The sequence below is a fragment of the Canis aureus genome, chromosome 21 (assembly GCF_053574225.1).
Source record: "Canis aureus isolate CA01 chromosome 21, VMU_Caureus_v.1.0, whole genome shotgun sequence".
Lineage (NCBI taxonomy): Eukaryota > Metazoa > Chordata > Mammalia > Carnivora > Canidae > Canis > Canis aureus.
Window position 1 is genome coordinate 1,797,826 of NC_135631.1, and position 14,456 is coordinate 1,812,281.

General features: G+C 46.6%; 1 protein-coding gene across 2 annotated transcripts; it reads right to left on the minus strand.

Annotated features, from left to right (window-relative positions):
- Positions 1 to 1,492: 1,492 nt before the first annotated feature.
- Positions 1,493 to 14,380, minus strand: EEF1G (eukaryotic translation elongation factor 1 gamma). 2 transcript variants are annotated; one of them, XM_077861988.1, is made up of 10 exons: positions 14,222 to 14,380; positions 12,964 to 13,122; positions 11,986 to 12,049; positions 11,688 to 11,830; positions 10,995 to 11,138; positions 8,509 to 8,638; positions 8,000 to 8,204; positions 2,204 to 2,376; positions 1,977 to 2,101; positions 1,493 to 1,739 (listed from the first exon to the last, which is right to left on the minus strand). In XM_077861988.1, the coding sequence occupies exons 1-10, from the start codon at positions 14,231 to 14,233 to the stop codon at positions 1,581 to 1,583; spliced, it is 1,314 nt and encodes a 437-aa protein (XP_077718114.1). In that variant the 5' UTR covers positions 14,234 to 14,380; the 3' UTR covers positions 1,493 to 1,580. The 2 variants fall into 2 exon arrangements, with proteins under 2 accessions (XP_077718114.1, XP_077718113.1); XM_077861987.1 differs by lacking the exon at positions 14,222 to 14,380 and adding an exon at positions 13,231 to 13,287.
- Between the last annotated feature and the right edge of the window lie 76 nt (positions 14,381 to 14,456).

Consider the following 14,456-nt stretch of genomic DNA (forward strand, 5'->3'; position numbering starts at 1 on the left):
TGCAGTCAAAGGAGGCTGGAAGGCTGGGTCCATCAGACCCGCCCAATCCACATGGGGCGCCAGGCCAGCTGCTGCCCAAGCTCTAGCCTACCCTGAGGAAACCCTTTTCGACAACAGGCCCCAGTCCTGGGCCTCTCCGACCTGCCCCTTCAAACCTTCCATAACCTGGTCTCTCCCAACCAAATCTTCAGCTCCTGGGAAGGTCAAGGATACCAGGAAGGGGGTGAAGATTACAAAAGCAAAGGAGCAGGGAGGTGTGGTGGGAAACGGAATTTGTGAAGGGAGTCTGACAGGTTAGGTGAGGCCCCAGCCCAGCCAGCAACTAGCACTTTTAGATCCTAACCAAGAGCAGCATGGAATGCTTGGAAGCAAGACAGGTGGCAAGTTTGGATCCAACCCAAGATGACCTGCCAGGGAGCAATCCCTGAGCAAGAACTAGCCCATCCTCACCCAGCTGGATTCCACATCGCAACTCTGCTCCACCCACTCTTCCCAGAACCCCAACTATGTCCAAGTACCCAGCTAGATTACAGCCTTACCCTCTCCCCAGCCACCAGACCGTCTGTACCTACAAAGATCAACTTCCCCTCCCTAGCTAAGCCCTTCTCTGTGCACGGACTAAGAGGGTGGCAGAGAAAGAACACGTATAAAACCATAAACTAGAGACCAAAGGTTGAATCATGACTGCTTTTGCCTATGCCTCAAAATGTGAATTGAACTAGAGCTTTCCAACTTCCTCTAAACTGTTAATACCAGGGAGACCCTCAATGCTCTTCAGAAAAAATACAAAAAAAAAAAAAAAAAGACAAAGTAGAACAAGAATCTGTGAAAAAAACATAATAAAAATTAAACCTAAGAGAAAAAATAGTACCCCCAGGTCTGAGAAGGGTTCTCATGTGGCTATTAGGACTCCTCTACATTCCAGGAAACAGCAAGGCCCATTTAGATTCTGGGCTCCAGTGAGTTCCCACTGGGTTCAAAATCCTGTCACCACAAGTTAAGTCCCTTAAATCTCTGAACCCCACTTCCTTGTGAGAAAGCAGAAATCCCCCAGAAATGATCCGCAGCCAAGTTAGGGCCCACAGGCCAGTGCCCGTTCTAGGTAGTAGGCTGGTACTGTGCCTGGTACTCCTGCTTATCTGAACTTTCTACCCAGACCCTTGATGCCACCTACCTCCCAGGGCAATCTGAGAAACACCATGAAGTTCCTCCACACACAGTGTGCTACCATACTTTAGCAACCTGGTCCTGCAGACTCAGGTAGTTACAAAGCTCTGTGTCACCAACCACCCGAACTGCACCCAGTCTTTCTCAGCTAGGCTAGAAGACAGCCATCACCGTACAGGCAGAGCATATAAAGTCGAAAATGAGGCCTCTGTTTCTGCTCTTCTGAAGACTTCTTCCTGCAAAGGGAGGTATGCAAACCTAGAAAACACCCTGCTTCAACACTCCCCTTTGAAGAAGCCATCACTTAAAAAGGAGGCGGGACAGGTTAAGGGTTCAATGTTCAGTTTCCTTTAATGACCCCCATCTCCCTGAAGGGCAGGTACAGGCAGCTAGGCGATGATGACAAGAGATGTTTACTTGAAGATCTTGCCCTGATTGAAGGTTTTGCCCACATGCTGGAAGGCCCCCTCCCAGGAAAAGTACTCTCGAACCAGCGTCTGGGTCTCCTCGCTGCCAGGATCCAGTTTCCGCCACGTATAGGACTCGTAGTCCACCTGCCAATCTGGACTCAGCTGGGGAGAAAAAGCCAGGTTAAGAAGCGTGTGGTCCGATCAGATCCTGCCCCACACCTGTTACTTCCAGCTCAGCCACATGTCATCAGATCCTAAAACGCCTGTGACTGTGACAGTTCCTCCTGTACACATTCCTTGAACTCTCCTGAATGCCCATAAGCACAAGAATGAGAGTGTGCTTCCCATCTCCTTGCCCCACCCTAAAGAGAGCAACTCCTCCCCTACTCCTTTCCTCACCGGAAAGGCAAGCTCCTGGCCTCGGAAGACCCAGACTCCAGAAATGGAGCTGCTGTTGTTGGTTCCAAAGAGGATGACACTGGCAAAGGCATTCTTCCTCAGCTTGTCCAACCGTTGGAACATTCCTGACAGGGCCAAGGGAGAACAGAATCACAGTGGGTACAGCCTTCAGAATCACAGCACCCACTGCCTTGGCCTCCCCCTCCCTCAGCCCACCCTCTTCTCACCAGTGATGAGGTTACAACTCATAAAGGTCTGAGTGAGCTCCTCAGGGAAGCGGTACTCAGCGTACCACAGGGACCAGCCATCCTTATCGAAGTGCTCCCAGAAATACGGCAGTGCCACAGTGAGAGTGTCCTCATTGGAGTACTTGCGCTTAAATTCGTCCAACACAAAGGTACTGAATGGAGAAAAAAAGGCAAGATCGATGAGAAGAAGGTCCTACTGAGGCAACAAAGAGTCGCCAGGCTAAGAGAAGCTAAGGACGAATTTCACTTAAAATGTACTGGTTTAAAGGAAGAGCTCACTGGACTGGCAGATGGGTACAAGCTTGTAACAGAAGAAAGCTAAGGGCGTAGGAAGAAGGGCCTAGGCCACTCCTCTGCTCTCTCTCTGCAGTCTTAAGTAGGCTAAGCTCGAAGACAGTGGGACACCACACACACACACACACACACACACACACACACACACACACACCAGGGCCTGAGGGAGACCTGACCCAGGAAAAACACAGCAAACTGCTGCCCCCTGGTGGAAACCCAGAATGAGCGCTCATCCTTCCTGGCTAGCCCCTAGCCCCCTGGCTCCCTCCAGGGCCCTTTCCCACTGAGTCACAGTCCCTGATTCACCCAAGTATCTTCCCCTACCACAGGCCTCTTCGGGTTACACACACTACAATATGACAATGGAAGCAGCAAATGTTCTCAAAGAACCTCCGCCCCAGACTTTATACGGGTGGCCTTGAGTCACTGTGCCCAGGAACAAGCCCAGATGCTGAAAAGCCCTTAGGTTCAGCTGATCTTTGAGGCAACCTGGAACACTACACTGAGAAGGCTCAGCTATAGAGTTCCTCCCCTCATGGTAGGGGTTCTCTTTTTTCTTTCCAGTTATAAAACCACATGCTGACTGAAGAAAATCATCTGCAATGCCAGTAAACAGAATTGATTAATGTTTATGTACTTCCCGCTGGTGACTTCCCAAAGATGATGTATATAATTTTGTGCCTTACACAATTTGTTCATTTAACACTGTCCCCCTATCAGGGATTTTTTTTTTTTTTTTTTATTCATTTGAGAAAGATCACGAGCACCCAAGCACCCAAGTTAAAGCATAAGCAGGGGTGAAAGTCAGAGGAGGAGAAGCAGACTCTCCACTGAGCAGGAACCCCGATGTAGGGCTGGATCCCAGAACCCCAAGATCACAACCTGAGAAGGCAGACACTTAACCAACTGAGCCACCCAGGCACGCCTTACAAATGTTTTAATGGCTACATAATCCTCTACTGTAAAATGTGCCATAAACCTATTTAAGAAAACCCTAAGGATGCCTGGATGGCTCAGTGGTTGAGCCTTTGCCTTTGGCTCAGGTTGCAATACCAGAGTCCCAGGATCAAGTCCCACATCAGGCTCCCCACAGAGAGCCTGCTTCTCCCTCTGCCTATGTCTCTGCCTCTCTATGTGTCTCTCATGAATAAATAAATAAAATCTTTGGGGAAAAAAAAATTGGGATGCCTGGGTGGCTCAGTGCTTGAGCGTCTGCCTTCAGCTCAGGGCGTGATCCTGGAGTCCCTCGATTGAGTTCTACATTGGACTCCACTTGGGAGAGTCTGCTTCTTCCTCTGCCTGTGTTTCTGCCTCTCTCTCTCTGTCTCTCATGAATAAATAAAAGCCCTCGGGATCCCTGGGTGGTGCAGTGGTTTAGCGCCTGCCTTTGGCCCAGGGCGTGATCCTGGAGACCCGGGATCGAATCCCACGTCGGGCTCCCGGTGCATGGAGCCCACTTCTCCCTCTGCCTGTGTCTCTGCCTCTCTCTCTCTCTCACTGTGTGCCTATCATAAAAAAAAAAAAAAAAAAAAAAAGCCCTCACTAAAAGTTTAATTGGACCAATTACTCATTAGTGTAAATGATGCTAACAAACCCTAGAGTTAGAAACCATTCCTTTCCCTCTTTCCAGATAAGGTTAAGTGGTGTGACCTGCCCACTATTACAATATAGCAAAGCAGAGGCTGCCCTTGAATCCTCGGTCCTGTGTTCTTTCCCAAATACACAAAGGAGACCTCCTCTGAGGTGCTTCCCCCTCAAGCACCCAAAAAAAGGGACTCAGGGTTTTTCTCTTCATATCAGCCTCATCTGTTTGAACTTTAAAATTTATGACCATCTTGTATCCATTCCACCCCAAGTGAGGACAGGCTCTGAACAGCTTCTGGAAGGCCTTAAAAGAACTAGAACTGAAAAAAAAAAAAAAAAAAAAAATATATATATATATATATATATATAAAATAAAATAAAATAAAATAAAATAAAATAAAATAAAATAAATAAAATAAAAATAAAATAAAATAAAATAAAATAAAATAAAATAAAATAAAATAAAATAAATAAAATAAAATAAAATAAAAAGAACTAGAACTGGGACACCTGTGTGGCTCAGTTGGTTAAGCACTTGCCTTTGGCTCAGGTCACAATCTAACGACCCTGGGATCAAGCTGCGCCCATCAGCCTCCCCACTCAGTGGGGAGTCTGCTTGCCCTCTCCCCTAGCTGGTCCCTCTGCTCAACGCATTTTCTCTCTCAAATAAATAAATCTTAAAAAAAAAAAAAAAAAGAAAAAAGAAAAGAACTAGGGTCCCTGGATAGCTCAGGGGCTGAGCATCTGCCTTCAGCTCAGGTCGTGATCCCAGGGTCCTGGGATCAAGTCCCACATCAGGCTCCCCACAAGGAGCCTACTTCTCTCCCTGCCTATGTCTCTGCCGCTCTAGGTTTCTCACAAAGAAATAAAATCTTAAAAAAAAAAAAAAAAAAAAAAAAAGAACTAGAACTCTTGAAAAATAACAGTCTTCAACTTTGAGGACATTACCTTTGTGATGTTAAAAATCCTGGGGAAGCGGGATCCCTGGGTGGCGCAGCGGTTTGGTGCCTGCCTTTGGCCCAGGGCGCGATCCTGGAGACCCAGGATCGAATCCCACATCGGGCTCCCGGTGCATGGAGCCTGCTTCTCCCTCTGCCTGTGTCTCTGCCTCTCTCTCTCTCTCTCTGTGACTATCATAAATAAATAAATAATTTTTAAAAAATTAAAAAAAAATAAAAAAATAAAATAAAAATCCTGGGGAAGGGATGCCTGGCTGGCTCAGCGGTTAAGCGCTTGCCTTTGGCCCAGGATCAAGTCCCACATCGGGCTCCCAGCATGGAGTCTGCTTCTCTCTCTCTGTCTCTCTCATAAATAAATAAAATCTTTAAAAAAAAAAAAGAAAGAAAGAAAGAAAAAAAAAAAAAAACCTGGGGAAAAATCATCTTGGCAGCCAGATAGAGCACCATGGTGATAGGACAAATTGGTATTAACCAATATTCCCAAAAGGATATGTTTATTAAAGATTTTCAGTCTACTGGTGATTTATTTTCTGCCCAGAATATACAGACCTAACCTCTTGAAAATCTCTAGCTAACAAGTAATTAGAGATTTGTATTACAACAGCATATGTCATTCAGGTTGATTAATACAATTTATATACACACCAAAAAAAAAAATCTGTAAAGAGCAGCTGCATCTGGAGCTTCCTTGGTCTTGTATGAAGTACCTGAGTCAGACAGCCCAAGGGGCTTGGCTAAAGTTTAGCACCACCTTCAGCCCAGGGCCTAATCCTGGAGACCCAGGATCGAGTCCCGCATTGGGCTCCCTGCATGGGGCCTGCTTCTCCCTCTGCCTGTGTCTGTCTGTCTCTCTCTCATGAATAAATAAACTCTTTAAAAAAAAAAAAAAAAAAGTACCTGAGCCTAAGAGCTACACTCCAAGTTGCTCCCCAATTGGGGAAACAGCAGCTCCTACTGTAACCGTCTGGTGCTAGGATGCTTGTCATTTACAACTCTCCAAACCCCTATTATGGCCACCAGCAATGTGTACCTTCATGCTAGTTTGTCCCATTAAAAACCATTACAAGGAGCACGTGGATGGTTCGGTCAGTTAAGCATCCAACTTTGATTTCCACTCAGGTCATGATCTCAGAGCTATGAGATGGAGCCTCGTTTTGGGCTCTGCACTCAATGGGGAGTCTGCTCTCTCCCATTCTCCCTCTGCCCCTCCCCCTACTCATGCACACACTGTCCCCTTCTAAAATAAATTAAATCTTAAAAAAAAATTTACAAAATGGCAGAGGGTGAACTCTGTTGAACCCTAACAGACCAACTAAGAAAGGCTGGATGGCTTTGGGTGGGTGAGAAAAGCAGGGAGTGGGTGAGAAAAGCTGGGATCAAGGACTCTGTGAAGTGGCCACAGACAAGACAGGTCTCCTAATGCTTGCAATTCTAATGAAAAACCTAGGGCATTAGCTGATGATGTGAGTAGTGCTAGATGTCCTGCTTTTTTTCACACTGAAAAGTTTCCTTTTACTGTATTCTTTTCTTCCAAGAACCCCAACCTTCATTAAAAAGGTTGGCAGTGGATAGGGGTGACAACCGTCTCATCTATTTCCTTTTCTTTTAGGGGTTTAACTCCAGCAATCTGAGAAATAATGAAGCAGACAGGCACTATGGAGTCATAGTCATCCTCGCTTCTCAGAGAGAATGTTTATACTGCCTTCATCAAAAGGGTAAAAATATAATAAAACAACACTGATGTGGTGTCACTGCTTCAGCAAAGGCAGCCCAGCAGGGTAGACATGAGGCTCTCTGCACCTTCTTATATTAGTTCTGAGGACTCTCAAATCTTATTGAGCATACTTAAGACCAGTCTACCTCCACACCCAATTCTGTGCCTGTCTACATTCTTTGCTGGAAAAGGAGTTCTTATCTTCCCAAATACTAGATATATTAGAAATTTCCTTTCCACTTTTAAAATTCATCCAATTCTTGGAGCACCTGGGTGGCTCAGTAGATTAAGTGTCTGCCTTCAGCTCAGGTCATGAGGTCAGGTTCCCTGCTCAGCAGGGATCCTGCTGCTTTTTCCCTCTCCCTCTGCCCCTCCCCACCCAGCTTATAGGTGTACACACACTCTCTTTCTCAGATAAATAAAATCTTTTTTTTAAATGCTTGTGTTTTTTTTTTTTAAGATTTTTATTTATTTATTCATGAAAGACACAGAGAGAGAGAGGCAGAGACACAGGCAGAGGGAGAAGCAGGCTCCACACAGGGAGCCGGACGTGGGTCTTGATCCTGGGACTCCAGGATCACACCCTGGGCCAAAGGCAGATGCTAAACCGCTGAGCCACCCAGGGATCCCCAAATAAATAAAATAAAATAAAATAAAATAAAATAAAATAAAATAAAATAAAATAAAAAAATAAAATAAAATAAAATAAAATAAAATAAAATAAATAAAATAAAATAAAATAAAATAAAATAAAATAAATAAAATAAAATAAAATAAAATAAAATAAAATAAAAATAAAATAAAATAAAATAATAAAATAAAATAATAAAATAAAAGTAAAATAAAATAAAATAAAATAATTAATCCAATTCTTGAGGATAAACTTTCCTTGCAAACAAAACATCTTTTTTTTTTTTTTTAAGATTTTATTTATTCATGAGAATACACAGAGAAGAGAGAGAGAGAGAGAGAGAGGCAGAGACATAGGCAGAGGGAGAAGCAGGCTCCATGCAGGGAGCCTGACATGGGACTGGATCCCGGGTCTCCGGGATCACACCCTGGGCTGAAGGTGGCACTAAACCACTGAGCCACCCGGGCTGCCCACAAAACATCTTTCAATTTTGTATGGACAACCTAAAATAGCCCTAGCTGTGTGAGGGGAACACACAGAGGCAAAAAGTGGCCTTTGGGAGTCCCATGTCCCCTACCCCCCAATATCATTACCTCTTGGGCAGGTGAGCAAAGGGGTCTTTGGCCTTTGGCTCAGCAGCCAGTGCCTGCTCACATTCATCCATTTCCTCCTCAGGAGCAGGGGCAGCAGCCTTCTTCTCCTCTTTCCGCTCAGCCTGGGGCTTCTGCTTCTCTTCCCGAGAACCCTTCTCTTTCCGTGGGGTGTCTTTTTTAGGTTGGCTCTCTGCAAACTTTTTAGCTGGTGCAGAAAAAGGGAGAGAAGTCAATATCCTCCCTCTTTCCATATGCCTCTAAAAGCAGGCAGTGAGCAGGGTAATGGAGGAAAACTGCCGGGCAGGGAACTAAGGGATCTAGGCCCTGCACTGCTCTGCCACCAGTTCCCTGTATGTCCTGAAGCAAGAACACAACCCTCAGCAACAAATATACGTGAACCTTATTTGTGGGTTCACATAACCCAAAAGCCTGATGGGAAATCAAGGGACTGAGACTGAGCCAACCAGCCCAGAGCCAGGCCATATACTCCTGTATCTCCACAGACTTACCATCAAACTGGGCCATCTTCTCACAGAGTTTCACCTCCCCCAAGACAGCCCGGAACTGGGGCTGGTTAATGCAGGTAAGGAACCAGCGGTTGGTATTGGGAAAGGCCTGGCGGAAAGAAGGCTCCAGGACCTGTCAAAACATAAGGGTAGAATAGAAGCAAAGGAGAGAAAGTTCTTGAGGAGTTTCAAGCCAGAGACATTTCTTTCTACACCAAAGCTCCAATCTTCCTCTCAATCCCTGAGATGGGAGCTCCCTAGTATAGTATACCATCTTACCCTGGAAGGGTACTTCCCATTTACCTTCCTCTTTTTCACTATACAGTCCAACTCAGCGGATACTCGATCCCATCCCTCATTTACTATAAATCTACTTGGTAGACACGTTCATATGGTGCCTTACATCATTTACAAAACCATTTCATCTACACGTCCAATCTTTCTTTATTTCTTTATAATCTTATTCATGAGAAACACAGAGGGAGAAGCAGGCTCCTCACAGGGAGCCCAATGCAAGACTCAATCCCTGCACTAGGGATCACACCCTGAGCCCAAGGCAGACGCTCAACCGCTGAGCTACCCAGGCGTCCCACATTCCAACCTTTTATTTTATTTACTTATTTATGAAAGACACACAGAGAGAGGCAGAGACACAGGCAGAGGGAGAAGCAGGCTCCATGCAGGGAGCCCGATGTGGGGCTCGATCCTGGGACTCCAGGATCACACCCTGGGCCGAAGGCAGGCGCTAAACCAGGCGCTAAACCGCTGAGCCACCCAGGCCTACCCATTCCAACCTTTTAAATGTCACGTGTCAGGGCACTCGGGTGGCTCAGTAGGTTAAAAGTCTGCCTTTGGCTCAGGTCGTAATCCCAGCATGATCCCAGCATCCTGGGATGAAGCCCCACATTAAGGCTCCCTGCTCAACCGGGAGCCTGCTTCTCCCTCTCCCTTTGCCCTCCCTCCCTGCTCATGCTGTATCTTTTTGTCTCAAAAAAATAAAATCTTAAAAAAAGTCATATCAATAAAACTAAAGCAAATAAATAAAAGGCAGGGCAACACAGCTACCAATTACTCGTTTTACTAAGTAAACCACAATTATCTACATGATATATACTATTCACCAAACTTCAGAAGCTAAAGAATATTCAACAGTCAAAAAAAAAAAAAAAAAAAAAAAGGCAAAAAAGTACTTCAGAATAACAAACTGTCCTTTAAACTTAGCTTTGTGAAAAACTCATTTACCATCTTTTAGTTTGCTAAGATTATATGGAAAATAATCTTGTCAAGAAGACGGAACAGAGCGGTCAGTTCTTTGGCTCTGGTTCTGCAGTACTGGGTTCAAACTCTATGCCACACTTACTAGCTACATTCCCTTGGGCCAGGTTCCATTTCTCCTCACCCATACAGCAGGTAAAGATTAAGATGATCCCTGCAAGGCCCTTGACACAGAGCCTGACACAAAGGAGATGCTTTTTTATTTTCCAATTACTGCACTACTATTCTGGACCCATATTAGTCCAATAGCTGCTTGGTCAGCAACATGTCATCTTCTTTAACCCAAAAACCTCAAACTAATTACTACCACGCTGATTTTATAGCTTACAGAGGACAAAAAAAAAAAAAAAAAAGAACTCAAGGAATTCTCTCAAACACACACATCCCTCTACCTACAACTAGTAAGTAATGAAACTAAGAACTGAACCCAGCCTGCCTCCAAAAGATCTGGACACTGAAGCTACCAGCCCTTCCTGTCTTTTTTTTTTTTTTTAAAGATTTTATTTGGGATCCCTGGGTGGCGCAGCGGTTTAGCGCCTGCCTTTGGCCCAGGGCGCGATCCTGGAGACCCGGGATCGAATCCCATGTCGGGCTCCCGGTGCTTGGAGCCTGCTTCTCCCTCTGCCTATGTCTCTGCCCCCCCCCCCTCTCTCTCTGTAACTATCATAAATAAATACAAATTAAAAAAAAAAAAAGATTTTATTTATTTATTCATGAGAGAGAGAGAGAGAGAAAGAGGGAGAGAGAGAAAGAGGGAGAGAGGGAGGGGGGGGAGGAAGGGGGAGAGAGAGAGAGAGAGGCAGAGACACAGGCAGAGGGAGAAGCAGGCTCCGTGCAGGGAGCCTGACATGGGACTCAATCCCGGGACCCCAGGATCACGGCCTGGGCTGAAGGCGGTGCTAAACCGCTGAGCCACCCAGGCTGCCCGCCTTTCCTGTCTTTACAACTAAGCACAAGCACAGCTGGACCCCAAAAATACAGAAACAAACCACATCTCTTCTATCAAACAGAAACTCAGGAAACAGAACATTACCAAACTTCTCAGGAGGGAAGGTAGTCATGGTATTCAAACTTGGGATTCCTATAGACTAGTAGTTACCCGACACCCTTCACATCCAAGTCCTCAGCAGAATACAGTGTAACCTGGAAGACTTAATGGCTTAATTTCTAACCGCCCCCTATCCTCTGCCAACCTAATTCTTTATAAATGTCACCTGTTTATAGAGCCACAACAGGGTGCAGACAACTGTGATGTCAGCCAGTGTCACACGTTCGCCCACCAGAAAAGTCCTCGTCTTCAAATGAGTATCCAGGAGCCCCAGAATTCGCCTCACTTCCTCCTTTGCATTCTCTGTGGCCTATTGATTTAAAAGGATTCAAAACTTAATAGTGGATACCTATCCCTTTCCCTCTCCCCTCCAATGACAGACCTAAGGTAGCTATTTCACTTACAAAGTTCTGGCTCATCCCCATCTTCTTTCAATGGAGTCAGATTCCAGATCACTCCAAATGTATCACAAAGGAAGCTCTCAAGGTCAAATTTCCTCATGGTGCAGTCTGGATTAATTTCCCACTATATGACCTAGTCCTTTATCTTTGAATTTTAGAAGGAACCTTAGAAGTCACCTGATGTAACCACTCCCCTACCATTTGGGATAGCTTTTCTATAACAGAAATCTCTCCTCTGACCACTCATGACAGGCACCACCTCCAACTGGGTCTGTGTAACAAAGAACCCAGACACTATCAACAGCAGTGCTCCAAACTCATACCCCAAAGATTAGGTCTTTTATTATCCACAAATTCTTAGCATCTCCTTTTCTCAATCTATTTTATTTCTTGCTCCTTGACACTCAGGAGCTGATTTCATCCTGGGCCTTGGCTTCTCCCCAAGTTCCAAGGCTTACCTGCTTGTTGTGGTGCATGATGCCCAAGGTAGGAAACACCCAGGTACTGGCTGGGGGCACTATGTCGCTATCAGCAAAGCTCACCCACTGCACCACCTGGGCTGCTGCCTCTGGAGTATTTCCCCGCAGCTCCTCATTGCTCACTGCAGAGGCAGAACACAAAGGTCAGAACTTTGGGGTCAGGCCAACATCGATCCAAGTCCGTAAAAATTCTTCTCCTGTCCACTACAGCTCACCCTCATCCTCTCCTACCTCCTTCATTCCTGATCTTCCCATTCCCACACCCACTGCAAATTACCATAGTAGGCAATGGCATTGCTCTCAAACACACAGAATCCATCGTCACCCTCAAATGCTGGAACCTGGGATAAAACAGTCAAAAGATAAAATGAAAAAAAAAAAAAAACATTAAGTAAAACAATCAGGAATTACTCACTAGCCAATACTGGGATAAAGTTCTTACATAAGGCTGACAATCCTTACTAAGCAAACTACTGATATGAACTACTACAATCTGAAACTTAGGAACCAGAAATAAAATTTAAGTAACTTGGTATCCCTTACAATGTGAACTCACATGAGAAACCGCAAAGATTTAAATATTATCAACTGTTTATATAAAATCCCTCAATCAAATATGCAAAAGACCAAAAACCAAGTGTCATCTCTCTCCGTATTCTTAAAAGTATTGTGGTGCTCCCTGAACTGCATTTATCTCTTCTCTGTTTATCATGGTTGTTTATCGACCTCGATAAGCCCTTTGGTTGGCTCATGGCAGATACTCGATATATTTGCGCTGAAAACAGCCAAAACCCATTCTTTCCCGCAAATACAAAGAAACTTGCGAATTTTATAACAAGCCACTGAACAGCTCTGCATCGTTTTTAACTATGTGCGAATCTTCACTTAACTCAAAGGAATTTTATTTTTTTTATTTTATTTTATTTTTTTTTAAATTTTATTTATTTATGATAGTCACAGAGAGAGAGAGAGAGAGGCAGAGACACAGGCAGAGGGAGAAGCAGGCTCCATGCACCGGGAGCCTGATGTGGGATTCGATCCCAGGTCTCCAGGATCGCGCCCTGGGCCAAAGGCAGGCGCCAAACCACTGCGCCACCCAGGGATCCCTCAAAGGAATTTTAAATCACTGAAATATATAAAGAGCAAATTATACAGAAAATTCCCTTTTAAAGGTGGAGACCATTTTCAGACTGAGACCATCTCAGGACTCTCTGGGTTCTCAGGACCAAAGACCCCTCTCCACTTTTCTACTCACCTTGCCGGCAGGAAATTTACGGAGAAATTCAGGGGTGCGGTTGGTTTGGCCGAAGTGGAAGTGGGGTGGTGCGGAGAGCACGCGGACCTGAGCCCCGCTGTACTGAGCAGCAATGAGAGCCTTGAAGGCCCTCCAGTTTTCAGGATATGTGTACAGGGTCTGTGGGTGAAAGGAGGGGAGGGAACGTTAATGAGCACAAGGCTCTCAGTCGGAAATGTCACTTCCAGGGATAAATTCCCGGAGTTATTCCCAATCTGTTCAACTCACTTTTACTCCCCCTGGTGAACCACGCTCTCTAGTATCTGCCATGTGTAATCAGAGTCCGCTGAAATGCCCAAGACAGAACTACACACCAACTGCTAAATAAAGCGCTGACAGGTTTGACCTTCCCTAAGGACATCCCCAGAAGCATTCTCGTCTCCTCCAATATATCGTGGAGAAACCCAGAACTCGTAGTTCCGTCAGACTCCACCTGCCGACACATTCCTCCCTTCCTAGAGCTCTGGTTCATTCATTGATGGCTAACGAGTACCTGCCTACTCTACGACTGAGCCGCTCACCCCCTTCGAAAGCATCACTCCCCGTCTGTCTCTCTCTCACACACACACACACACACACACACACGACCATTTCCAAGTTCCCCTCCGAAAAGCCACGGAGAAATCGAATGGCATCCTCTCCCCCTAAACCAACTCGGTCTCCCCCAAGAGCCATTCCTTCCCGTCCTGCGTCCCCTTCGTCCCTCCGGTCCTGTCCCGCAGTGAGTTCTGCCGTTGCTTCTCCTTCTGTTAACCGGCCGCACGGTCTGGCTCCGCCGCCCGGAGAGCCCTCTCCCTCCCACACCTCCCCGCCGCACGACCCTTACCCGGAGACCGCCCTGCCTGCCCACAAAGACCCTCCTTTGCGCCCCGTCCCTGCTGCTCCCCCACAAAACGGTCGCAAAAGTTCTGTCAACCTGCCCGGATCCCACGTCCCGAGGCGGCAGTGAACCCGAACCCCCTTCTCAGGCCCCAGAAGACCAGGATCCGACATCTCCTGGCCGCTCTGCCCCAGACCCTTCCACCTCTTTGGCCTCCAAGAGCTCCAGCCTCAGCTCCCCGCCGGGGCCTGGAAGCCTTGCTCTCCCAACAGTACGGTCTCCAGACCCAGGACCAGTCCCTCGCTCGGCTCCAGAACTTCTCTGACGCCGGAGGGCTCCACTCGGGCAGAGGATGGCGTCGGATACCGCGACCTGGATCGCCGGAGCCGGCAAACTTACCCCGGCCGCCATGGTGATTCCGCAGAGAAAGGGGGTGGGGCGCTCGGCGCTGCCGCAAAGTAAGCCGTCGGGGAGAGGAGGGGGGAGGGGAGAGCCGCGGAGGAACAGCAGCCGCAAAGCGAGGACGGCACAGAAGGCATACGCACGACAGCTCTACACCCCGCCGCGGCTGAATTGCAGAAAGAAGGGGGTGGGGCCTGCTGGTCGTCACAGGGACAGCTCGCGCCTGCGCCAC